Here is a 23,396-nt window from a genome sequence, read left to right on the forward strand (position 1 = left end):
ATGACACAACTTTGTCGCTCAATTCTCCACGCCACGCTTTTAGGGAAACAACAACAGGAGACAAACATATACCCAAAAAGATTTTGAATAGGAAACAGTAAGATAAAGGAGTTTTGAAAAAGAATTAACACTTCCTCGCAAAAATAGGAAAAAAGGGGGGGGTGCCCAGGAAAAAAAAAAGATATCCTTCTACTTCCAAAAAGCAAATAAAAAGTTCAAGCATGCTGCTTCTTGCTCTTGTCTCCACTACTTGACGCTGTAGAAGTAGACGAAAAAGACCTCTCCCGAAAAGAACCCTACTTCTTCAGGCCCAGGAAATTCCTCCTCTTCTTCTCCTTGTGTAGTTTACCATCGTCATGTGAGCTATTTGACGTCGTAGGCCTGTGGTTAGGCGGGTTGCTGACGCTCATATTCGCCATGGCCTGCGTGGGAACAGTGCCGCTGGGAACTGGTCTGCTGGGAAGACCACCCGGACGAGCCATCGGTTGGCTTGGAAGACCGCCCGGTCGAGGTCCTCCGGCAGGCATTGGCTGCCTTGGCGGCGGCTGGGCCTGAGGTGGTGGTGCCGGGCGCTCGAAAAGATGTGCGGGCGCGTGCTTCTTGCGTTCCGCAGGAAGATCCAGCTGCCTTTTATCACGACTCAAGTCTCCAACTTGGCGAAGGAAGAGCTGGGGCGTAAGCATGTGAGAAGTCGCCAAGATGACATCTCGACTGCGCTCGTTGCCAACTTCATAGCATACTCTACTTTCGCTGTACGTTGCACCACCGGCCATGAAGACAATCAGCCTCTGGCGATTTTCAGGGGGTCGACGTCCCGCTGCTGCCCAGTTTGGTCGTCCAGCAGCTCGAAGTGATCCCGCTTGAGCTGCAAGAAGGTCTTCGTTGGGATCAAGTGGTGGCTTGACATAAGGAAAGCTAGTCTGATCCAGAGATCCTTTGGTCAATCCGTCCAAGACTTGTTTTAGAACAGGTTCATAGCGCGATAGCGTATACTCCTCTTCGTTCTGCGCATTCTTCAGGTCAACAGGAAATAGGGGGACGGTTAGTTGCTGCGGGTCTTTGAGCCCTTGCTTCATTGTTCTTCCGCCAATGTGCTCAAAGTTGACGACGGTTTCCACATCTTGAGGTGGTAGACCTGAGTGTGCCAGCAGCTTTTTGACGTCGTCCAAAATCATACCACCGCGGTATAGCGCGTACATGGCAATGAGTCGCAGCCGGTCTCCAGTCGATACCGCATCATCGTCCAACAGCCGCACCACGGAATCGAGGGTGTTCTTCGGCTTCTTATAGTCCTCGTCCAGTCCAGTGGCCAAGGTCTGCTCAACAATAGCAGTGTCTGAAAGTTTGTGGTGTTGGAATATGTTCATACACTCTTGCGCCATGGTGAGATGCAGAGAATAAGCCTGCTTCATCTCCTGGAACTGAGGCAATCCTGCCATCATATCTCGGATGGCACTCAGACTTGTCGGGTCCCCACTTTCTTTTGTAAAGTGAGGGTTTTGATCCAAAAACTTTTGGAAATCGCCCATGAGCTTGTCGATAGTGTCTTTCATATGGCGATGGCGGTTTTCGACCCAGATCTTGTCCTTCTCGGCCAACTCCATGTCCTTCTCCTCGGCTTCTGGGGTTCCTTCGTTGATGGTCGTGTGAAAAGTTACCTTGTCGCCGTCCTTGATAGGGAGCAGATCGTGTGCCATGGCTTGGTAAGTGAACTCGTGTACTAGAGGTGCCATGAGGTCCATCGATCGGTCCGTAATGAGCAGCGTCGACTGAGGTCTGGTTGACGGAGGCGGAAAGTTGGAGTCCCATTGAGCATAGCCGTCCAATTCTTCTTGTACGAATCTCGCCAAGTGTGTGCAAAGTACGGAAGCCTCGTGGATAGCATTTTTCGGTCGGTAGTATCTTACCTTTGGATACTCCCCCAGCGTAATGCAAATACCTGCAATCTGGCGCAATAATTCAGCATCTCCAGTCTATTTAACGTAAAAACATTCAATCTGGCTTACCCTTTGCGCAAGAAGCTGCATGTGTTTGGGCACTAGAGCATTGCATGACGGGTGATATAGCATCGGGAAACTCCACGGGTCGCGGAACGTCACAAGGTGGGTTTCTCGCGGGTAAAAGTCGATGAAGAGCGTTCGAGAGCTCACGCGCAGCTGGCGGATGTTAGGGAAATCGTCGAGGCGTCTTCGCAGCCCTGGCTCCAGTAGATTCGTCCAGACCAGGTATCCCCTTCGGTAGCGCCGGCGCTCGAAGTCGGCCAGGAGGCAGTCGACAATGTGCGGTTCGGGGCTGAGGAGATAGATGGCATCCATTTCGGGATTGGGCTCTCGACGGTCTTCGATTTTCTCGATAGCTGTATAGTAGCCATGTTAGCCGAAAGCTCTTTGGTGATATGGTGGTGTCCCTGGCAGACGAAGGCGAAGACTGACTCGCAATATTGCTATTGAGAATATCGTCTGCTTTAACAGCATTGTCGACAATCTTTTTAGAGTTTTCGTCCACGATCAAGCACTTCCACTGTGGTTTGTAGCGATCTGCGTCAGTATTTCGGTCCATCGTAGGGGATAAACAGGGGCGGGCGGTCTCGTACGTCGTTCTGGGTGATGTTCTTGATTTCCTGTAGGATGACTATAATTGGAGTCAGTAATGCCGTTCATACTAACTCTCGAACTTGAGAAACGGAGTCCATACCATTATGCTGCTCTTCAATGACGGACAACCCCATCTTGGCCGCGGTGGACGGAGCTGTCCCGTCAGGCGGTGATGGTGGAGGAGGTCGGCGGCGATGGCCTGAGAGGGTGCAAACTACAAGCGAAGGATCGTGTTGCGATAATGAGTTCGATGTCGGCAATGGAAAGTTCCAGCAGCACCCAAGCCGGCGTCCAAACAGCTGCTGCAAGCTCAAGCGGTTCTAGGCTAAGGAGGTCAAGTTTGTTTTGTGAAGCATCACCAAGAAGCTTCCGGTTTTGGCGGGGTTGGGAAATGCAGAGGCTGAAACTCCGGGCGACCCCCAGGCTGCTTCAGGCTCGGCCTCTAGCGCCTGGCCCCTAACTTTAGCGCTAGCGGGGCCGATGAGGTCACTACAAGTTCCCTAAGAATGCGCAGCTCTAGCAGCTTAGCGGTGGCTTGACTAGAACTACCGCCTTGGTACTCCGAGGTGCAGATTTCAGGGTCCAGTTCATCTTAGGGACGATCATCATCGATGCTATACTAGAATTGAACGTTGCAATATTTCCCTTAACCTCCAAGTAGTGCACATGACGTGTTCAGTATAGAATCATGCCGTGCAAAACAAAGTACGGTAAAGACAACGTATCACGCGACCATTAAATCAGACTCTTTCAGCCACGGGTGTATGGACTTTCGACTAGAAGTGCACCTCTTGGTTTGATGTTTACATCGTTATTCTGTATGTAATATCCAAACGTCGTCAACCTCACGCTTATAAGCCATCCTCACCTCCATTTCCCCTGAGATACTTTTCCACATCTACCCGACTATATATCTCAGCCTGTAGCCGCTCTCCCTTCCTCTTCTCCTTCTCCGCCAGAGCGCGCATCTCCTTGGCCGTCAGTGGCCGTGGCTTCTCTTCCACCTTTTGACTTGCCGGCTGCTTCGCCCCAACGCCCAGCGTATCCTTTTTCGGGAGAATCTTGATGGGGAACCGGGTTCCCTCGCCCTCACGGCCGAGACCCAGGCGGGAATCGGGATCCCAGCCCTGAGACTCCAGGGCTCGCAAACCCATGCGCGATCGATCCAGCGCAGATGGCGGGTGGGAATGCTCCAGGCTCACTTGATGCGCAAGCGAGGCTTCGTGCTTCTGCAGCGTCGTGGTAATGGGAAGAGAGCAGAGTGGACAGATCAGAGGCTCTGGCAGCTTTTCTGGCGATGATGTCGTGTCTTCCTTTTCATCGCTGGCGGGTTCGGATTTTGACGCAGTGTCCGTAGAGCTGCTGCCCAGAACTATGCTGGCGTAGATATCGCCGATGGATGCGGACTGTCCGCCAACGGCTTTGACCGTGTTGCTGGCATCTGGATCTGTCGCTTTGACAAACTCGATCTTGGTGCGCTTCAGCCCAGCGCCAAAGGGCCGTTTATGGTGCAGCGGAATGTCTTCATCGTCTGAATCATCCCGCTCACGCGGCATGGCCGTGGGCAAGGGAGAATAAAAAGACGAGTCGTCGCCAAATGCTTGCGCTACCCGTAATACTTGTTAGAGCATGCCGATGCGTGCGTGAATCGATGACGGGGAATAACCAGCGATGTAGAAAAGAGTGTTGAGCTCTCTCTTTAGGAGGTTAGAAGTCAAAATGCCTAGGCATGTGATTACGTAAGATCACTTGCAGCATGATCTCTGTGCAGGCACATTGACCAACGTAGTTTTACTTCTTTTATATTTCTTCATTATGATTATCTCTATTTGATGCATCTAATCATTTGCTTTGGCTTCCAATGCATAAGCTCCATTTATAAAAACATGTCCGATATCGCCAGTTGTATTAAGGAGACAGGTAAGCTCCAAGTCTGTTTCATCCGTTAGCAAGATCCCTCTATCAGCATATATCACAGGTTCGACTCACCCAATAATCACATAACACGCACACATCAAACCACCTTTTAGGCCGCTGGACCGCAGCGGACCGCTAACACCTTCGCCCAAAATCAGGAAATTCACCAGCAAGACCGATCCAAACAGCGTGGCGATCTCGAACAGGTTGAAAGTCAGCATCAACGGACGATCCATGATCCAGCCCGCAATAATCGTCAAGGGAGTAACACATAATGCAATCTGGATAGACGAGCCCACAGAAACTGCCAGTGCAAGACCCATGTTGTCCCTTGCGGCGACGATAACCACGGTGGCGTACTCGGCGACGTTTCCGATGATTGGCATGATGATCAGACCAATGAGCGACTCAGAGAGATGGCCCTGTCGAATCACGTCGTCGATGGCGCTGGCGAGGAACTCGGCGGATACGGACATGAACGCTGATGTGATGATGAGCATCACGTAGGAGATGATGCGATCGATCCTGGGTCCAAACGAGTTCAGCTTCGGTTTGGCGACTATGCGGTCGAGATTGACGTGGCTGTCGCGGAGTATCTGCCTCGTCGTGAGATATGGCGCCATCAATTCAGTTCGGTCTCCTCCCTCCGACGTCTCGCTCAGTGCTCCTCTGCTTGAGCCCAGCGATAATGAGCGGCCTCGCGTCCTGGCTCGTCTAGAGTTGTACAAGCCTTCTCCTGCTTCTTCCTTTGGTTCTCCGTTCTCGAGGTAGTCTTCATTTTCCAGCTCATTCTCATGGTCTAGGCCGTCCAAGCTATCCCGCTCGCCATCTTTGAGAGGTGCGTGTTCTGATATGGGGCTTACGTCGACGAATCTGACGACTCTGTGGCTGGCTTGCGAAGCGTGTAGAGTTTCGGAAGAAAGAGGCATAGGTCGAAGAGGAACCTGATCAGCGTCGTGTATCAACGTAACGTCATCGGCGTCTTCGTCGTGGGATACGGCTTCGATGTCGTGAGGAGGCGTGCGAGATTTGATTTCGTGGAAAAAGTACAGGATGTAAATGAGCAGAATCATGACAGCAGATATCCTGCTCATCTTCAGGCTCATGCTCTCGGCGCCTTCTTGTCCTCTGAATGTGTGGTCAAAGGCAGTCTATTTAAACAGTCAAACGTCTACTTCGGCAATAGACAACATGGAGCGGGACAGCCACTCACAGGCATCAAGAAAGTAAACACCGACACAAACAGCAGCGATCCGAGTAGCTGCGTGCCGGCGGCATCGTGGAGGAACTCTTGGTCGGGGAGCTTGGTCGTCAGAAGAGCCGAGCCCAAAATCAAGAGCAGGTTCACAAGAATGGATCCAAGAATGGACGCTTGGACGACTCGGATTTGGTCATTCTTGAGGGCGACACTAGTTGGATTAGTATGGCAATCATGGAGGGAGACCATTCGTTGCTCGCGTGAGGTTGATTCGACTTACATGCTGCAGATATAAGTTAGCTTGGAGGGGTAACGAGGGGAAGTACCAAGAGCGTCAATGCTCAAAAGAAGAAAGAGGGACAAGGAAAAGAACAACTCGCGGTACTTACAATAATATCAGCTCGACAAGGTTGCCGAGACTGATGTTGAGGATGGCGCCAATGGTATCTCCAGCATCGCTGGCAATCTTCTCCGTGACGTCGGTAAGTAAAGACGATAAAGGTACAATAGCGAGAGCGTTGAAGACGAAGATTATCGTAGAGTTGAGGCCGATGAAATAAGAAACATATCCGACAGGAACAAAGACAAGCAAAAGGTTAAGCCACGACGTGCACAGGACCGATCGCACAATATCCACAATGAGAGCCATCTAGCTACCGGGACTAGGCGCCGCTCCAGCCAGGCCGCGATCTGTCGATGAAGGGGACGGCCAGCTGTTCCAGCAGAAGAGACAAAAGATATGGATTATTCGGTACTACCAGACCTGGTCTACGTCGGGTAGGGCGTATGCTACCTAATACTAGGACAGAGTAAAGCGAGAGGCAGTGTAGCTGGATCCAGAAGCACGTGTACAGCTCGTGTCAAAGAGCGTCAAGAAGACAAAAAAAAGGCGGTTATAAAACGTGCTGCGCGGTTTGAAAGTATAGAAGAGAAGAGGAAGAAGAGGAAAAGAGTGAAAAGGTCAGACAGACTGCGTCAGGCGCACGCGACCGCTTGTGACAAGCAGAAGCGGCGAAACTCACGATGAAGAGGGACAAGAAGACTGGGGTCCTCCGCGAGAGAGAAAAAGAATAGCTGCCAAACGGCTATTAGGGGCACGAAAAGAACAACGAAAAACAAGGGGCTAAATGAAGCCCAGCACAGAGGCCCACTCCCTTGAACCGGGATCCGGGCCCTGGCGCCACTTATCGGGGGAAACAGACCCAGGGTACGATTTTGGCGGCATCGTGAGTTTTTTTTATTTTTTGAGCCTTACAGTAAAGAGGGGAATTGTCTCATGCTGAGAGGCTGCTGACAGAGGCCGTTAGTACTTCGTGGCTGTAATGAGGGACTATGACGACTGATGCCACAGAGGAGAGTAAAGCTACGTTTGGTGTCAGCTTTCAAAGAGAAGCTGAAAAAAAAAAAGGAGGCCTTTACATCATCTCATTTCACTTATTTCCTACATTCGATAGATTGCAGCTTTCAGCGGCTATTGAGGCTCCAGTCCCGGCATTGGACCAACGAAACTAGCTGAAAATGGCGATAGTTGCAAAGCAGCGCATTGCTAACAGCCAATCTACTCCGTACAAATGCTACTTAGCAGATGCTGCTCCAAACCCAAACCCCGTATTCCGTTACAGGGCAGGGGATAGTTTGTGTGAATCGAGTGCTACTGTATGTATACTTGGGTATATACACTCAATACCGTCGGCCTCTCACACGATGCTACTACTGGTGCTTTACTTTCTGAGTGAGCTGATGTCTACAGAGACCGAAACGCTGTGCTTACAGCTCTGCTTACTAGGAGCGTGTCGTTATACTCTATCCTTTGCAGAATAGCAAAGTCTGTATTACATGGCGCCAATGCGGCCTCCCGCGGTATTATCAACCCGCCAACACGGCAAATTCAATACATGAGATAATAAGCCAACGCAAGGACAAATACCGCTCCCTTTCAGGAACGCCAATACTTGTACATTAGGTGGGCGATGGAGCCGAGCTAATTTTAGCGCCTTTAAAAGACCCGACTGAAATATTTGATGCGAAATGGCCATCGACGGGGACGTGATTCTAAACCGTTTCTCGGTCTTGGCGCCGCAGTTTAGCGGTGACGATAATGCGCATAACAGCTCACGGGGTGCCGGTGTGCTTGGAGGGTCCGGGATTACACGACGGAGAAGTGAAATGAAACTCTTGGCTTGGAAGACTCCAAAACATGGCCTGGCCCTAGGAGAGACAAAAGAGGCAGGTAAGTCTTCACAACTACTTCAACAGACGCTCAACCGTTTTGCTGTACCTATTTTTTGTTTGGCAGTAGCAGTGAAATCCGTGCGCGCGGCTTTTCAGGGGGGATTGGCGTTTTTTCCCCGTCTTTTTTTTTTCTGGAGATCGCCCTGGACCCTGCCATTGGGGCTGCAAGCGAGATCTCCAGCCACGTAAGTCTATGTACCTGTAAGGGTCTTTGGGTGCGATGGTACGTGTATCCGTGTCCTTGTTTCTCATAATGCGGTGACAAATGTCCCGAGCTTTATTCCCGCGGGAGATGTTGTAGCGGTGCCAGATACTTGGCATTACGGAGGAGTTTTGTTGTAAGGCTACGGGCATACGGTATGCATTCCAAGGTTCTCATATATACAAGAGTGCAATTGGATTCTGTCTCTCAATCAAAACTTCAGTGCTACTGTCATATTTGGGCTTGTGTTACGAAGTGGAGTGTAAGTTGTGTGAATTGGCTGCTTAATATCGTTGAGCCTGGTGACTTGTTTAGGAGTCGATGCATCACGATTGACAGACTACCCGGTAGCTTAGCTTGTCCCTATGTAAACCACCAAATCTTTTTCGGTTGCAATGTATAACCGATTACTATTTTTGATCACGTTGAGAATCGCCCCAGTGCTGTTTTTGTTATCGACTTGTTGAAGAGAGCACAGAAGAGCCGATAGTTGCGGCCGTTTAGCTTTGGATAAATACGCCTTGACCTTTAGCTGTTATGAGCCACAGGTAGTACTTCTTGAATATGTAATCACAATCATTATTGCCAATAATGGGACTATTTCTCGAGGTTTGGATCCATAGGAGCCGAATAGATTATTAAATACCCTTTCCGCAGGGCTGAATATCCCACTGCCCATAGTTACGGAAGGCAACTCTCCCTCAACGCTTCTTCCGGCGCATCTATCGACCACTGAACTGTCTACCCGCGCGACCAGAGTACCAGCTTCTCCAATGGCTGAAAATGAAATCGGATCCCAGTTATCTCATCAGCTATCGCTGGAGGCACTTCCAACTGAGCTTGTTCTGCGAATCATAGGCGAGCTGACAGATCTGGACGCTCTCTTCAATCTCATCAGAGCATCGCCGGTTGCGTCGCGCATTTTTGATCACTATGCCCATGAAATAATGGATGCTGTACTTCCCATGTGCCCACTCAAGATAGAAATTCAGCACTTGGTCAGGGCCGTGATATTGACCCGTTCTTCTGCTCTGCCTGTCAACAATCTGCATGAGTTCAAGCTGCTGTTCGAGGAACAGCCTCTATATTTGAGTGACGGCTGTCGCTGCCCGCCTCTTACGCTGCCATCAGACAGTTTGAACGCTGCTAGTTCAGAATCTATCCGCTCCGGCTTAGCGACAGCGTGTCGAATCTCTGCCTTGACAAATACTTGCTTGGGATTCAATCTGGGGCGCCTGCATGATAAGAGTATATGTAACCCATACCACTACGGTACTCGCGAGTATCCTCTACAGATCTTTGTGCGCAATACTACACATTCATGGACTCGGTCTGTTGGAAAGCCAGTAAGGGCAAACTATAATCGCCCTCCCAGCTGGGTGGAAGAAATGCGAGTCGCAAGGGCCTTATGGAGATGCAGCTGGTTGGAGAAGTACAAAAACTGGCGATACGAGACCCTGATGGCTTGGGCTGGCCACTAGAGGATATCGAAGAAGCCGCGAGATTTAAGCCAGAAGGGTTTGTAACTAATCACAACCATTATTTCGATGGCATGGAGGAAGAAGCAAAGACCGTTTGCGAGTATTTACAGCAGCTTCGTGGTGAAGATGATGAAGATGGTGAACCTTCACAAAGGTCGCCGATAGATTACTACCGACTTCCCCGTCCCCCGGCGATCAAAGCTCGGACTTGGATAACTGAGATGCCAAAGCCAACTATGAGGAAAACTCAGTTTGGTAACGTTTATGATCTTGGTAACAGACTTATCCCTGCCGATCCTCCCATACAAAGCCTGGAGCTGCTCGTCAAAGACCGTCCCCCAGAGCGACTTGGAATCCATAAGAGCCCATTTAGAGGACAAGACCCAATAGACGCGGACACCACTGGTCTTGGAATCGACCGTTATATAGATTTTGCGTTTAGATCCGCAGAGTCACCCTTACCTGATGTGCCGTTTGACGTTTTCCGCCGGCTTGGTTTTGCGTTATGGGATGATGCGAGGATGAGGGCGATGCGTTTTGTGGGGAAATACGACGGAGGTCGATTTACGGCGGCGCAATTCTTTGTGTGGCGGAGCTTGCTTCCTGAGGAGGAGATTGCGGAAGCAGCGGCGCGAATCAAGGCTCGACCGTCTTATGCTGAGTGAAGCATGAATGTTTAAGTTGGGCTGCTTGGACGTTGAGGCACTGAATTTGGAGAGGTGAAAAGCTGCTCGTTTTGATAAATCTGGTATCAACATGAGAATATCCTAACTGCCTTTTGTAGCTGCTTTACGAGCTGCGAGTCTGAGTTTTCTTTTTGTAGCTTGGTTCTGAACGGCAACTCTTGGGATTCGTTTACTTTTAGAGAAGATTTTGCCATGAGATGACACGCGCAAGAGAATCGTGGGATAAGGAATATGCGTGAATTAACAATAAGATGTTATATACCGTAAACATTCTGAGAGACAGTGCCTGTGTGATAGACTGCTGTACCTTAATCCCTCACACTTGACTGTGTCTGACCCAGATTGACACACCTGATACCCGTTATAGCATAGTGGTGGTCATTGATGGTATACAAAAATGGAAACAAAACGCAGCTTCTCTTTTTGCAGCTGCATAGGCAGCATCGTCATTTATAAACTGCCACACTGCATCTGCCGAATCGGGATATGCTGCCACATTGGGACAATCTCGGTAGCGGATCCCGGGGCTGTGGAGACAGGCCGACCGAGACACGGAGCAAGTGGTTCGGCATTGCAGCAGCCAGAAGAGGCAGAGATGATATTACCATATGCTTGCTAAGTGCGAGACAGTGCTTTGAAGTGGGTATAAACAGGTCTGATTAGGAAGAAGCTGTGTTCCAATGTGGCTACTGTTCCCGATCCATCTGCTTTTCGGCAGTCCCCGAATATCACCCTACCTACCTGTACCTTATATAAAGGCATAACGAGTTTCCCGCGGTCGATCTCTGCCGGCGGCGCCACTAAAGCCACATCATGCACTTTAGGTTTAAGGTTTTTGTAGCCAAGCCTGGCGTTTCGCGGGTCGGCGATTCGTGGGTAGAGCATGGATACCCGGCTGGGAGAGGCAGAATGGGCGGAAAGGCTACCCGCTGGGGTTATGGTTATTCATTCGCACTATGAGCTTCATAGTCTCGGCAATGACGTGAGTTGCGCAGAAGAAAAGTATAAAGAGCCTTGAACTGTCGGGATTTTAAATAACTTATAATTGTTATACAAAGTCTTTTTTCCTATTTTTTTTCTATCTGAAGTATGCGAAACCTGTTCACTACTGCCAACCAATACGTCAAGATGGCCACATCCAATCTCCCCACCACCATCAAGGCTGTTTACCAGCAAGATCCCAAGCTTACAACCTTGAAACTTTTACAAACTCCCATTCCCAAAGCTACTGGTCAAGATGAGCACCTCGTCAAGATCAAGGCTACAGCACCATGCCTTGGTGAATTAGGCTGGGAGGTCAACTTCCCTAGTCTCTTTCCCCCAAACCGAGAGCGTGTCCCCGGAACTGAAGGCGCTGGTATCATCGCTACTTCGCCACCCTCCAGCTCTTTCAAGCCTGGAGACGAGGTATACTTTCGCCTCCATGCTAGGTATCCAGGATGTTTGCGAGAGTACACGATTGTTCATACAGAGGAACTGGCATTGAAGCCAAAGACGCTGGACTGGATTGAAGCAACCGCAACCCCATTGAGCACCTTGACTGCGTGGCAAGGACTCTTTACTCAAGGAATTTTGAATAAGAAGGGGATTAACGGTGATGCAGACGCAAGAGCCCATAACAGCAAATTGAGGGTTCTCATCACAGGTGCAAGTGGCAGCGTAGGTACTTGGGCAGTTCATTTTGCTGCAGCCGCTGGCGCTGGCGCTGTAGTTGCGCAGTGCGGTAGTGCCGGCATTGAGGCAGCCAGAAAGGCCGGAGCCACAGAGATTATCGACTACAAGAAACAATCTGTCGCAAATTGGGCTCAGGAAGACGCCTCTCGTGAGGTGGACTTGGCCTTCGATTGCGTTGGTGGATCAACTCTGGCGGCATGCTGGTCCGCTGTGAAGAAGAATGGCGTCTTGTTGAGTGTTGTCGGCAACCCGGCCGAGTTGAAACCCGAGTCTGTTATAAAGGATTTGGCGAAGAGCACTTGGTTCCTTATGGATTGCAAGGGCGATGATCTAAAGGAGATTGCCGATTTTATTGATGAGCGTGGGTTGAAGCCACAGATTGACAGCGTGGTTGAGTTTGAGGACTTTCAGGCAGCCTATGACAAGGTTGAGCAAAAGAAGGCAAAGGGAAAGGTAGTTATCAAGGTTGATATCTAAGTGGAAAGAATGAATATGATGGAATGAGAATTTCGCGCATGAAAATATGGAATAATTCTATACATATATAGGAAGCTGTCTTTTGATGTTACAAGGACGGTTCGATAAATGTGTGAACTTCTCAAACTCTTGGGATAATGAGTCTTATGACCTAAACTGTGAAGATTAAATAGCCATCTAAGATTCGCGGAAAGCCTATTCGCGCAATTAGAGTTCTTATACCGTCAAAGAGTGATGTGACTCTACTTGGCATTCCAATACATATGAAACCAGGTTGTGCTTCTAATAGCGATAGCGAGAACTATATGCTGTTTGGTTCAAACTCAATGGTAACATTGGCGGCTGAACTCTTTTATGCTCGGGAACATATGGGTAGACTAATCGTTTCACACACAAGTCTTCACAGCATTTTTCATCTCTCCCAAGGCAGTGAAGTCGCTTATAATGCACCAATCTTCTCGCCATACGCTAAGGACATGCAGTCACCGTGGCTAAACTGCTCTTGTTACCGCGGCCATAGACCTATGGTATCCCCAACTTATTGCCCAGGTATAAGAATGAACAAGAGTGTCTAAACTTATGGGTTATTCTATTGTTTCGACGCACCAGGTCATATTATAACTGGAACCCCGCAAAAAGTGGACGATCGACGCTCCTACCGCCGGAATGGGCCGAAATGGTGGCTGCAATAGAAGTCGAATGCCGCGACATCTGCTTCTGCGTTGTAGTATTTTGCAAGCTTCAATATCGTAGGCCGAATTGCATAAACTCAAGTTGGGTGACATTTGTGTTTTTGAGTCCTTGTCTGGAGGTCAGGTGGCCAACACGAGGTCTTAGTCATTTGCGCGCTCTGCTTTACCGCCGCTCTACGTCTTGACCATTCATCTGTCTCGTTTCATTCCTCAAATGTGAGCTTCAGCGAAAGCTGTTACTGTAAAACGCCTGCAACAATGAAGTATCTACCTTTACGATTCACTCTCTCATCGTTGGCTGCATACGCGGCAGCTTCATCTTCGCAGTCTGCATTCTCTCCAGAGTCAGCTCCAGAGCCTGTAAATAAGGACTATCACGCCAACGCAGGTGTCTTGAAATATGTCAACCCCCTCGTCGGCACCCGGGGCTATGATCCTAACGATCTTGGTGGCATGATTCCGTCTGTATCACCACCATTCGGAATGACGCGATGGACGCCCCAGACGCGCGAAAACTTCATCTCGCAGGTCCCCTACAACGACCGCGACCGCCGCATGCATGGCTTCCAAGCAACTCACCAGCCTGCCATCTGGATAGGTGAAAACGGCCATGTAGCACTTATGCCGGGCCTTGGAGACGAAATCCATCACCTGTTCCAGCACCGGGGACTGGCATTCAGAAAGGAAGATGAGAGGAGCACGCCCTACGTGTATGAAGTGACGCTTGATGCAGACTCGGGGGGCGAATCCGGATGGAATCTTACTGAACAAGCGACATCAGATCTTCTCGGAGATGCCTGTCCTCCATGCCCGGGAGGCGCCAACTTCATCCCAAATAAAGACGTGACGGAGGGCGCTAACGGCCGTGTAAGAAGACGAGATTATGTCTTTGAGCCGGAGGCCCAGTATGCCGTGCAAAGCCCATCTTCAAATGCTTCAGACTACCTGGACGGAGCCAAGTATGAAAATTCCATACAAGTAGCGATGAGTGCATCAGCCCATGTTGGTCACCTACGCGTTGATTTCCAAGATACCCAGGCACGGCAGCCTTATTTTGTCATACAGGCCAGCCGCCTCAATTGGACAGGCCACGTCCAAATTGAACCCGAGACTCAAGAGGTATCTGGAAGTAATAGCCAGCGACAAGAATACTTGCTAGGCCCCGATAAGCCTGAATCATTTAGACTCTACTTTGTATCGCGCTTTTCTGCACCATTTGCCTCCTACGGGGTTACCCAAGCTGATAAATTGTACAAAGAGCGCAAATACATCGAAGACAATTTTGTGGGTGCATTTGTCACCTTCGATGAGTCGGTCCAAAGAGTCGAGGTGAGAACTGGAGTCTCGTATGTAAGCGTGGAGCAAGCCAGAAAGAATCTGGATATCGACATACCAGATGGGACGACATTCGAAACAACAGTCGACAACGTGAAGTCAGCGTGGCTAGAAAGACTCGGCCGCATCAAAATCTCTGGAGTAAACGAGACTGATGCAGACCACCACCCCCAAACTATCTTTTACACAGGGCTATTCCATGCTCTTCAGTATCCTAGCGACTATTCCGAGCCCACGACATCATCTGAGGGTGGTCTGCGCCGCTTCTATAGTGGCTATACAGACAGTGTTCATGAAGCAAATGATTCATATTACCAGTCGTGGTCAATCTGGGATACTTACCGAGCAGAGCACTCGTTACTTACCATCTTTGCTCCGGAACGGGTCGATTCCATGATGCGCTCTCTCTTGCGTATATTTGACTGGTCTGGTCGGTTGCCCCTTTGGAACAACATGATTGAGAACAACGAAATGATTGCAACTCACGTTGACGCTGTGATTGCGAATGCTTTAATCAGAGGATTTAACGACTTCGATGTCGCGAAAGCGTGGGATGCCGTCTACGTAGACGCTTACGTGCCACCTGAGAATGACACCGATTTACTCTATTACTCGAGAGAACCAAGCACTCCCTATGAATGTCGAGCTGGACTGACAAGCTACCTCGAACATGGATGGGTCGACAATGATCGCTGGGCCGAGTCTGGTAGCCGCACTCTTGATTATTCCTTCGATGATCACGCTGCTGCAGTAGTCGCCGAACACGCTGGGGATCTCGAGCATGCAAAGGAGCTAAGAGAGCGTTCTCAAAACTACAGGAAGCTCTGGAACCCAGAAACCGAATTTATGCAGGCCCGTAACGCAAATGGTACGTGGGCAAATGATACTTGGGGATGGACCGAGGGCGACAAATGGATCTACACGCTGAACGTGATGCATGATGTTGGCGGCCTGGCTTCGCTGTTCAAAGGCGGCAAGAAAGCAATGAAGGCTCGCATGGACGAATATTTCGCGGGAGGTCATAATATGCACAGCAACGAGCCTTCGCATCACGCTCCTTATTTGTATTCTGCCATCGGGTATCCTGCTGATGCGGCAAGACAAGTTCGTGAGCTTGCGTGGGAGAACTACAACGCAACGGCCTCAGGGCTTAGCGGTAATGAGGATCTGGGACAAATGAGCGCATGGTACGTTTTATCGGCGCTGGGGTTCTACCCTGTCAACCCAGCGAGCGATGAGTATATTGTTGCCACCCCATTCTTCGACGAGGTGGAGATTCTGTTGCCTCCTGGGCCGGGAGATGTTGGAAAGGAGCATACCCTGATCATTTCAGCACCTGGAGCGGGCTCTGAAGGGAAGGCATTTGTAAAGAGCTTAAAGGTTGACGGAGAAGAGGTTAGGAAGCCGTTACTAAAACATGGGCAAATTGTGAAGTCGAAGAGGATTGATTTTGAGATGAGCAGTGAGCCAACAGATTGGGGACGAGAGGGAACGGTGTAAGCTGTATATGCATTCTCAGTGCTATTGAGGTCCATGCATCCATGAATGAATAGTATTTTATAGGCAATAATTAAATTACACTCCTAAGAACCAGAGCCATATCATTTGCTCGTAGCCACTCATATTCTTGATAGCGGCCACTCCATAACACCATCCCACTCTTGTCCAATCTGTGGAATCACAGGTCGAGAAACGTTTTCAGCCCACCCTTCCATAAACCACTTTTTAGGCGAAGACTTCATCACAGCACACCAATGAATGAGAATGATCAACGCCATTTGATCTTTTCGCGCTAGAAGATCCAGATATTCCTGGTCGATAGCCCCTGGCCACCATACAAAGTGCAGCCAAGTTCGCGGTTTGCACGATGAAAATCGCAGCCAAAACTGAAGCTTGTTCAAGGTATCGCGATAAATTGCGCGAGTCTGAAGCGGCGACGATGTCTCGTTTACTAATTGTAGATTCGAGATGGCTTGTTTAGCGAGATCATCCCATGGCGGCTTTTCACCCTCGACACGCCGTTTTATTGCAGCGAGCAGCCTGCTCTTCATCAGCCATGGACCTAGCTCCATGCCTAAATGTGCAGCTCCTCGTAGGGCTAAGATAGGCTCCATGAATTCATCATCTGAGAGCCCACGTTTGGCTCTTCTGTGGATGTCAAAGTGGAAGATGAGGACAGAGATGGCGAAGACAAGGACACTGAACCAGTTGCGATCGTTAATGGTACCTACTGACTGTCGGAATTTGCTCGATGCTGTATTATGGTGTTGATACGCAGCGAGTTCCAGATTGTTACTACCATGATCAGGTAGTAATGCGTCCGTGGACTTCTCGTGGAGTGTTGAGATTGCTGCCATGCTATGTTCAACGTAATCGCCGAAATGTTGTTGATCAACAAGCTGGTCTTGGATGAGGTGCTTTTCGTCTTCTTGGATAGAGCTTAATGCCAGGCTATGGACTCCAAGAGGAGACGTCGTTCTTATAGACCAAGCATCCACGCTTGACTGTGCCCAAGGAGCTAGAGATGTGGACGGCAGCACAGACCCAGTCGGCGGTGGCGTCCTTGAGGAGACAGCTGAGTGCCGGTGCCTCCTCATATATGCAACATGGCTATTAGGCGCAAATACATGGTCCTGCGGGCTGTCTATGCCGAGAAATCGGTAGTCGCAAACTTCACCTCTCCTAGTACAGTTGGCACAACTTGGGGCTTGCAAGTTACACTTTTGATAATATACATGATCATATATGAGCAATCAATGCTAGAAACCTCTTACAGACAAGACGTGGGACAAACGAACCCTGACGCGTCGCTTCTTGCAACGGCTGCAGCCATTCCTTGACTTGTGGTGAAATGTTCGTGAACCTCCACTCATGCTTTCTCTTTATTTACTAGGGTTCTGTTTGACTCTTCTTGGATCTTTCAAGTAAGTTGCTCCGTATTCAGGCGGTGCCGTATCCGATACATTTATGGAGCATAGGTATCGCAAAGATGGAGACAGTAGAAATAGCTGGAGGCCGTTGCGCGCAATGAGGCAAAGCCAGACGAGGCGCATTTGCAGAAGTGCTGCGCAATTCCATAGCCCGGCGAGGCTTTACAGGACGAGAATAGCAGATGAGACCCCTAGGCTATCCTTCTCTGACTTAGTGTACGAGCCTGATCCCTGTAAGTTTTGCAGGATGCAGTGGTTGCTGCTCCTCCAATCAGCATCTCGGCATGCATCCTTGTGCGCCGTTGGGGGAGAGGTCAACTAATGCAATACAGATTGATTGCCTTCGTACGCTAAACTGAATACAGGCCTCGTCAATTCGGCCTGGACATGTCCAAGCTCTGTTCGTTTAATCCTTGACATAGCTTCGTGGAATTAAGACGATCTACCCGGCAATATTTAACACTTATGAAGAGCACCAGCCCTATGGGAGCATAGATACCCCTGTGCGTATGTTGTTGTCTCTGGTAAAAGCTTAGTGTACGAATCTGCAGGAGAATTCAAGTGAGCCTGAAAATTGCGATGGATTCAGAGACACATAATGAGAACCGTAATTGTCAAATATATAAACTTGTGAATTTCTGTTGGCAATTTATGCAGACTGGAGAGTCATAATAACCTCCACATACCTTCAATACATACAAGATCGTTCATTGTTAGCCAGTCGTATAGTTCTTGTTTTTCTTCAACTCTTTTCAAAATGAAACCAGCTCAGCTTTTAACACTCGCTGGATTGTTCTTACCAGGCAGCCTTGCTTGTCTTGAGCATCTGACGCAAGAGCGGGCATTAAATCCCAGCGACATGGTTCGAAGACAAGAGCATGCACCACGAACAAAGACTGCCATCACAAATGTTCGTGTATTCGATGGTGTCAAACTCACTGCTCCCCAAACGGTCATCATCGATGGCGAGAATATCAGCAACGACACAAGCAATATCGAAACCACAGTTGATGGCAATGGGGGCGTTTTGATCCCTGGTTTGATTGACAGCCATGTCCATATAACCAGCATTGCCGGGCTCGAGATATTGGCTTCTTACGGAGTCACCACCGCCATCAACATGGCATGTCGAAATTACACTCAATGCGCCCCTCTCCGCAATGTAGAGGGCGTGGCATCGTTCATCTCAGCCGGTATACCAGCTACTGGACCTGGCAGCCAGCACTCCAAGACCTTTAATCTCACTGCACCGTATCTCATTTATCCCAACCAAAATGCCACAGAGGTCGTCTCTTACACCTTTGGCAATAACTCCGATTTTTATAAGATCACTGCCGAGATCAATGGCCCCAGTCAAAGCATGCAAAATGCTCTTGTTGATGCTGTTCACAACTTTGGTAAACTGTCCATGACTCATGCTTCTGATCTCAATGCCTGGGCACAAGCTGCCATCTCGGGCACAAACGGCATTCAGCATATCCCTACAAATGGCCGTATTAACGCTTCCAATATCCTGACCGCTCGGAAGTCTCCCACCACTTGGAGCACTCCGACAATGAATATTGCTCGATACGCCTTCTCCAACGTCGACTTATTGACCTTTACAGGCCACAAGGTTGGTGGGCCAGATAGCTATCAGAACGTTTACGACAATGTCAAAGCCGTTCATGCTGCCGGCATACCCATCTTGGCGGGCACAGATTCTGTCGGAACAATCACCGCCAACATCTCTATACCGTGGGGATTGACTCTGCACTTTGAACTGGAAAATCTGGTCGAAGCCGGATTGACTACGTTAGAAGCTCTCCGAGCTGCAACCATACTCCCTGCTCAGCATCACCAGTTGACGGACCGCGGCCAGATTGCACCTGGTAAGCGGGCAGATTTGGTGTTGCTCAACAGCAACCCGCTGGACAATATTTCCAACACTAGGGATATTGCGAGGGTTTGGGTTGGAGGAATCGAGTACAAGGAAATTGCCAACAGTACCGGGCAGTCGAATCCCCCAGCCAACTTTACTAGCAGCGACGGCTCATCTAATGACCCTGGCTCTGGCTCTGATTCAGGCTCAGGCTCTGGGTCACGCAGCAGTGCAACTACATCTGCTGCGTTTAGTTGGCTTTCTTTTGGGAGCTTGCAAATTGGGGCGATGCTTTATTTCTTTATGTAATTCAGTTGGAGCTCTTCCGTTGTTTTTAGGGGTAATTGAACTCGATGTAAGATTGCAGATCGATTAGAACGACAAGTCCCAGAGCTCAAGAAGCTGTTTTTAAAAATGCCTTGAAGTAGCTATTAATATATATACATTTGCTAAATGTTCATTTACTTTACAACCCTTTTGCCAATCAAAAGAATACTCGATAACTAAACAGTCAATAAAATTTCAAGCCCAAGTCGTATCTAGTGACTGAGAGCGAGGGAGTGTGTCATGCCCTGCGTTTAATTGGTTACTTGAATTGCAGCTCCACTCTCCTTACAGTTCACCTAGTTCCTACCACCAAGGATATTGCTACGAACAAATTGGATAGCATTGCACTGCTAGAGCATCAGATACTTTCCAAATTGCTAAAGACTTTTTTGAGCCATTACATTTGTTTCCGTTATTAATGTTGCTGGGTATATCTATTCCACAGCATAATTATCCTCAAGCTACATACGAAATATAGTGCGAGAGACGCCCTGTCGAAGCCCGCCAGGAACACTTTATTCGGTCGAGATTCAATACTTTTTCGTCGACATAATGGCTTTACAGCCAGAAAAAATGACCTTTCAGGCAGAAAGTCAAGAGGGGAACAACAATGAAATGCAGCAGAAGAGAAATTTCTCTGCTTTTGCGTCCCTGGGCCTGCTGGATCGTTTCCTCGCCGTCTGGATATTCCTGGCTATGGCTGTTGGCATCATTCTTGGCAACTTTGTCCCGTCAATGTCACCAGCACTAGAAAAGGGGACATTTGTTGGCGTATCCATACCAATAGGCAGGTCTTTACTACCTGAACCAGTTTTACGGTCTACGAACTAACAGTAATGTAGCTATTGGGTTGTTGGTAATGATGTATCCAATTCTATGCAAAGTCCAATATGAGTCGTTACACAAAGTATTCTCCAAGAAAGAGTTATGGAAGCAAATAGGTTTCAGTGTTTTCATCAATTGGATCATAGCTCCATTTTTGATGGTTCGTCTCTGTTCTTCCGCTTTGACCCCCATTCGAATAGCTAATACTTATATATCATCAGCTTGCTCTTTCATGGGCGTTTCTTCCTGATAAAAGTGCTCTTCGCAGCGGCCTCATTCTCGTAGGTTTAGGAAGATGTATTGCCATGGTTTGTTTCTCCAATTTGCCTTGATGGAACACCACCTAGTAAAATGCTAACATACATGGGACTAGGTCTTGATCTGGAATGCTCTCGCTGGAGGCAACAATGACTATTGCGCCATTCTAGTTGCGGTCAACTCTATTCTTCAGATGGTTCTCTTCGCACCACTTGCCATCTTCTTCATCCGTGTCATTAGCCACGAAGATGTTGGTTCCATCTCTTATTCTGTCGTTGCAACTAGTGTGGCTGCCTTTCTGGGCATTCCCCTCGGCGCAGCTGTGTTCACAAGATTTACGCTGCGGTTCCTCGCAGGGCCAGCATGGTATGACCGCGTCTTTATTCGCTTTGCCTCGCCCTGGTCGCTCATTGGACTCTTATACACCATTTTGGTCCTCTTTGCTGCTCAAGGCCACCAAGTAGTGCATCAAGTTGTTTCGGTTGTCCGCGTTGCAGCGCCGCTCATTGTGTATTTTACTATTGTATTCTTTACGACCGTAAGCATTTGCCGAATGCTAGGCTTCGAATACCAATTCCTTGTCACGCAAAGCTTTACAGCAGCAAGTAACAACTTTGAGCTGGCCATCGCAGTGGCGGTAGCGACCTTTGGTCCAAATAGCGATCAGGCATTGGCCTCCACTGTAGGACCGTTGATCGAAGTGCCGGTTTTGCTGGGATTGGTGTATGCCCTTCGATGGATTGCTGGTAGGCGGGGTTGGAAATAAAGTTTTGAGATGCTCTTTATAGTAGGAAGCCAGATAATTTGAGAAAGGAATAACTAGTGTTGATGTTGGAAAGGTGTCAAGAAAAGTTCTCCAGCAGTTGAAATATTTTGATGTTGTTGACAGTACAGCTGCTTGGCCCCTTGCAGCCGAGAGCAGCACGAGCACGTTCAGTATCTGCGTGATGGTGAAGATCCACGAGGATAGACGCTGCAGTATCGCAAGACGTTTCCATAGCGTCAGTATGAACCTCTTTCTTAGATGCGTCATGCGGATCGCGTAGCGTTGAGAGAGGAGCCTCGGAGCCCAAGGATATCTCTTCATCGCAAACTTTATCTTTGTATTTTTCCGTGCAAGACGTGCGATATGGAGATTGGTGTCCATCATTTGGCTCTTTTTGATGGCGCCTGTCTCCAAATTCGTGAGAAGTAATGGATCGTGGCGGTAAAGCGACTGCTTTGGGGTCAACCTCTATTGCGATCTTCTTATCCGTCCTGGGTGTCTGAATTGGCTTGGATTGCACGGAAGGTGAAGGCTGTAGAGGAACAGACTCTTGTTGTGAGATATCTGAGCTGGCACATGATGTGTTTGCTGGGACCGAAAGTGGAAGCTTTTCTGCCACGATAGATGTGCTGCCACACGCTCTACATCTGATGGAGCTCGGCTCATATGAACTGGCCTGTGTAGAAGACGCAGGCGCTGACGGCATTGCAATGTGTCGTGCAATATCGTCTTCTGATACTCCACGTATTTTAAGCAAGTCTCTCAAGCGCCGATTCTCAAGCGCGACTGCTCGAGCAACCTTTTGCATCTCTAAAGACGCCGCTGCGCCTTGTTGCTGGTAGCTTTCCACCTGCTTCTTGAGATCATTCATCACTTCAGTGCGACGGGCTCTAGAACGCCTTTGGCTTTCACGATTTTGGTCTTTGACATCTTGTGTTATGAACTGAAAGAGAATGAATCGGTTAGAGCAAGGATTCATGATGAGAGACAACTGATGCGGACATGACACACTTTTCGAGGCATCGCGGCGATCCGATCGATGTGGACCCTGGCAGCTATTCACAGTCGCTTCTTTTGCCACGGAAGAGATGAATTGGTATCAGATGCAGATAGCGCCCTGTGTCATGTATCTGACGGCATGATACGACGAGGATGCAGCTGCTGAAAATTGATGGTGAGAAATACCGAACAGCAGCACCAACTTTGATGTGGCTTGCAGTAAGATTTGGCGCTGAAGTAATGTCTCCACACTACTCTCTTGAGTGGCGTAGGGTCCCTCACTAGAGGTTCAAATACAGTATATACATGGATTCTTCCGCACTCATACCAATTATATGCAAGAAGCCTACGTGTTTACCGACAATATTGGCATTCACATGATTGTTTCAGGTTGTGATACTGCGTTTTCCAAGACCTTTTGCTATATTGAATGCTGATCTGGGTGCAATGTAAATAGATGTCTCTTTGCTGGCCCAATATGCACACAGACTCACCAAAGAGTGGTCAAGTACTTGGTGTAGAATGGAGATCAATATGATTCAGTAAAAGATGCGTAGGGCAATTTTCTTGATGTATACAGTTTAACAAACATTTTAAGCCGTAGAAGAATACCGGAAAGCTATTTGGAGTTCATTTATTGCGAAACTGTCTTTGTTCCCCTATGACTTTAGGCTTCTTACGTGCGAAGACAACCGAAATGAAAGACGTGAAGCACCGCCACTCTCTTGGGCGTGTTTGTACTTTGTACTCTGCCCTGAAACTCTGTAGACTTCTCATAAAAGCAACAGCCCCCATCACGAAGATGTCATAAAAATAGAACGATGGCCACCGTTGGCAGAATTGCCATTCATATCCCGGCGAGGGGCGTTGATATTCAGCCGCATCACAGGGATATGAGTCCTTGCACATCTCCAATGGGACCCCATAGGACTTGTACTCCAG

The 23,396-nt window shown here is 48.8% G+C and overlaps 8 protein-coding genes across 8 annotated transcripts; 5 read left to right on the plus strand and 3 right to left on the minus strand.

Annotated features, from left to right (window-relative positions):
* Positions 1 to 296: 296 nt before the first annotated feature.
* Positions 297 to 6,358, minus strand: TGAM01_v204074 (hypothetical protein; the record flags this gene model as incomplete). The annotated part of the gene is made up of 10 exons (XM_024549344.1): positions 297 to 1,946; positions 2,007 to 2,356; positions 2,433 to 2,520; positions 2,594 to 2,631; positions 2,695 to 2,808; positions 3,463 to 4,212; positions 4,261 to 4,317; positions 4,606 to 5,662; positions 5,725 to 5,920; positions 6,099 to 6,358. 10 exons carry the CDS (start codon positions 6,356 to 6,358, stop codon positions 297 to 299), a joined length of 4,560 nt encoding a protein of 1,519 aa, XP_024405929.1.
* Positions 6,359 to 8,916: 2,558 nt separating this feature from the next.
* Positions 8,917 to 10,289, plus strand: TGAM01_v204076 (hypothetical protein; the record flags this gene model as incomplete). Its single annotated transcript, XM_018800629.1, has 2 exons — positions 8,917 to 9,444; positions 9,519 to 10,289. 2 exons carry the CDS (start codon positions 8,917 to 8,919, stop codon positions 10,287 to 10,289), a joined length of 1,299 nt encoding a protein of 432 aa, XP_018666094.1.
* Positions 10,290 to 11,438: 1,149 nt separating this feature from the next.
* TGAM01_v204077 (hypothetical protein) lies at positions 11,439 to 12,461 on the plus strand (the record flags this gene model as incomplete). Its single annotated transcript, XM_018800630.1, has 1 exon — positions 11,439 to 12,461. The coding sequence occupies one exon, from the start codon at positions 11,439 to 11,441 to the stop codon at positions 12,459 to 12,461; it is 1,023 nt and encodes a 340-aa protein (XP_018666095.1).
* Positions 12,462 to 13,411: 950 nt separating this feature from the next.
* TGAM01_v204078 (glycosyl hydrolase) lies at positions 13,412 to 15,988 on the plus strand (the record flags this gene model as incomplete). The annotated part of the gene is made up of 1 exon (XM_018800631.1): positions 13,412 to 15,988. One exon carries the CDS (start codon positions 13,412 to 13,414, stop codon positions 15,986 to 15,988), a length of 2,577 nt encoding a protein of 858 aa, XP_018666096.1.
* A 119-nt stretch (positions 15,989 to 16,107) lies between these two features.
* Positions 16,108 to 16,845, minus strand: TGAM01_v204079 (hypothetical protein; the record flags this gene model as incomplete). Its single annotated transcript, XM_018800632.1, has 1 exon — positions 16,108 to 16,845. The coding sequence occupies one exon, from the start codon at positions 16,843 to 16,845 to the stop codon at positions 16,108 to 16,110; it is 738 nt and encodes a 245-aa protein (XP_018666097.1).
* Positions 16,846 to 18,175: 1,330 nt separating this feature from the next.
* Positions 18,176 to 19,588, plus strand: TGAM01_v204080 (hypothetical protein; the record flags this gene model as incomplete). The annotated part of the gene is made up of 1 exon (XM_018800633.1): positions 18,176 to 19,588. One exon carries the CDS (start codon positions 18,176 to 18,178, stop codon positions 19,586 to 19,588), a length of 1,413 nt encoding a protein of 470 aa, XP_018666098.1.
* A 591-nt stretch (positions 19,589 to 20,179) lies between these two features.
* Positions 20,180 to 21,455, plus strand: TGAM01_v204081 (arsenical-resistance protein; the record flags this gene model as incomplete). The annotated part of the gene is made up of 4 exons (XM_018800634.1): positions 20,180 to 20,397; positions 20,449 to 20,470; positions 20,653 to 20,739; positions 20,805 to 21,455. 4 exons carry the CDS (start codon positions 20,180 to 20,182, stop codon positions 21,453 to 21,455), a joined length of 978 nt encoding a protein of 325 aa, XP_018666099.1.
* A 76-nt stretch (positions 21,456 to 21,531) lies between these two features.
* TGAM01_v204082 (hypothetical protein) lies at positions 21,532 to 22,434 on the minus strand (the record flags this gene model as incomplete). The annotated part of the gene is made up of 1 exon (XM_018800635.1): positions 21,532 to 22,434. One exon carries the CDS (start codon positions 22,432 to 22,434, stop codon positions 21,532 to 21,534), a length of 903 nt encoding a protein of 300 aa, XP_018666100.1.
* Between the last annotated feature and the right edge of the window lie 962 nt (positions 22,435 to 23,396).

Source organism: Trichoderma gamsii (assembly GCF_001481775.2).
Source record: "Trichoderma gamsii strain T6085 chromosome Unknown Scaffold_11.2, whole genome shotgun sequence".
In the NCBI taxonomy this organism is placed as follows: domain Eukaryota; kingdom Fungi; phylum Ascomycota; class Sordariomycetes; order Hypocreales; family Hypocreaceae; genus Trichoderma; species Trichoderma gamsii.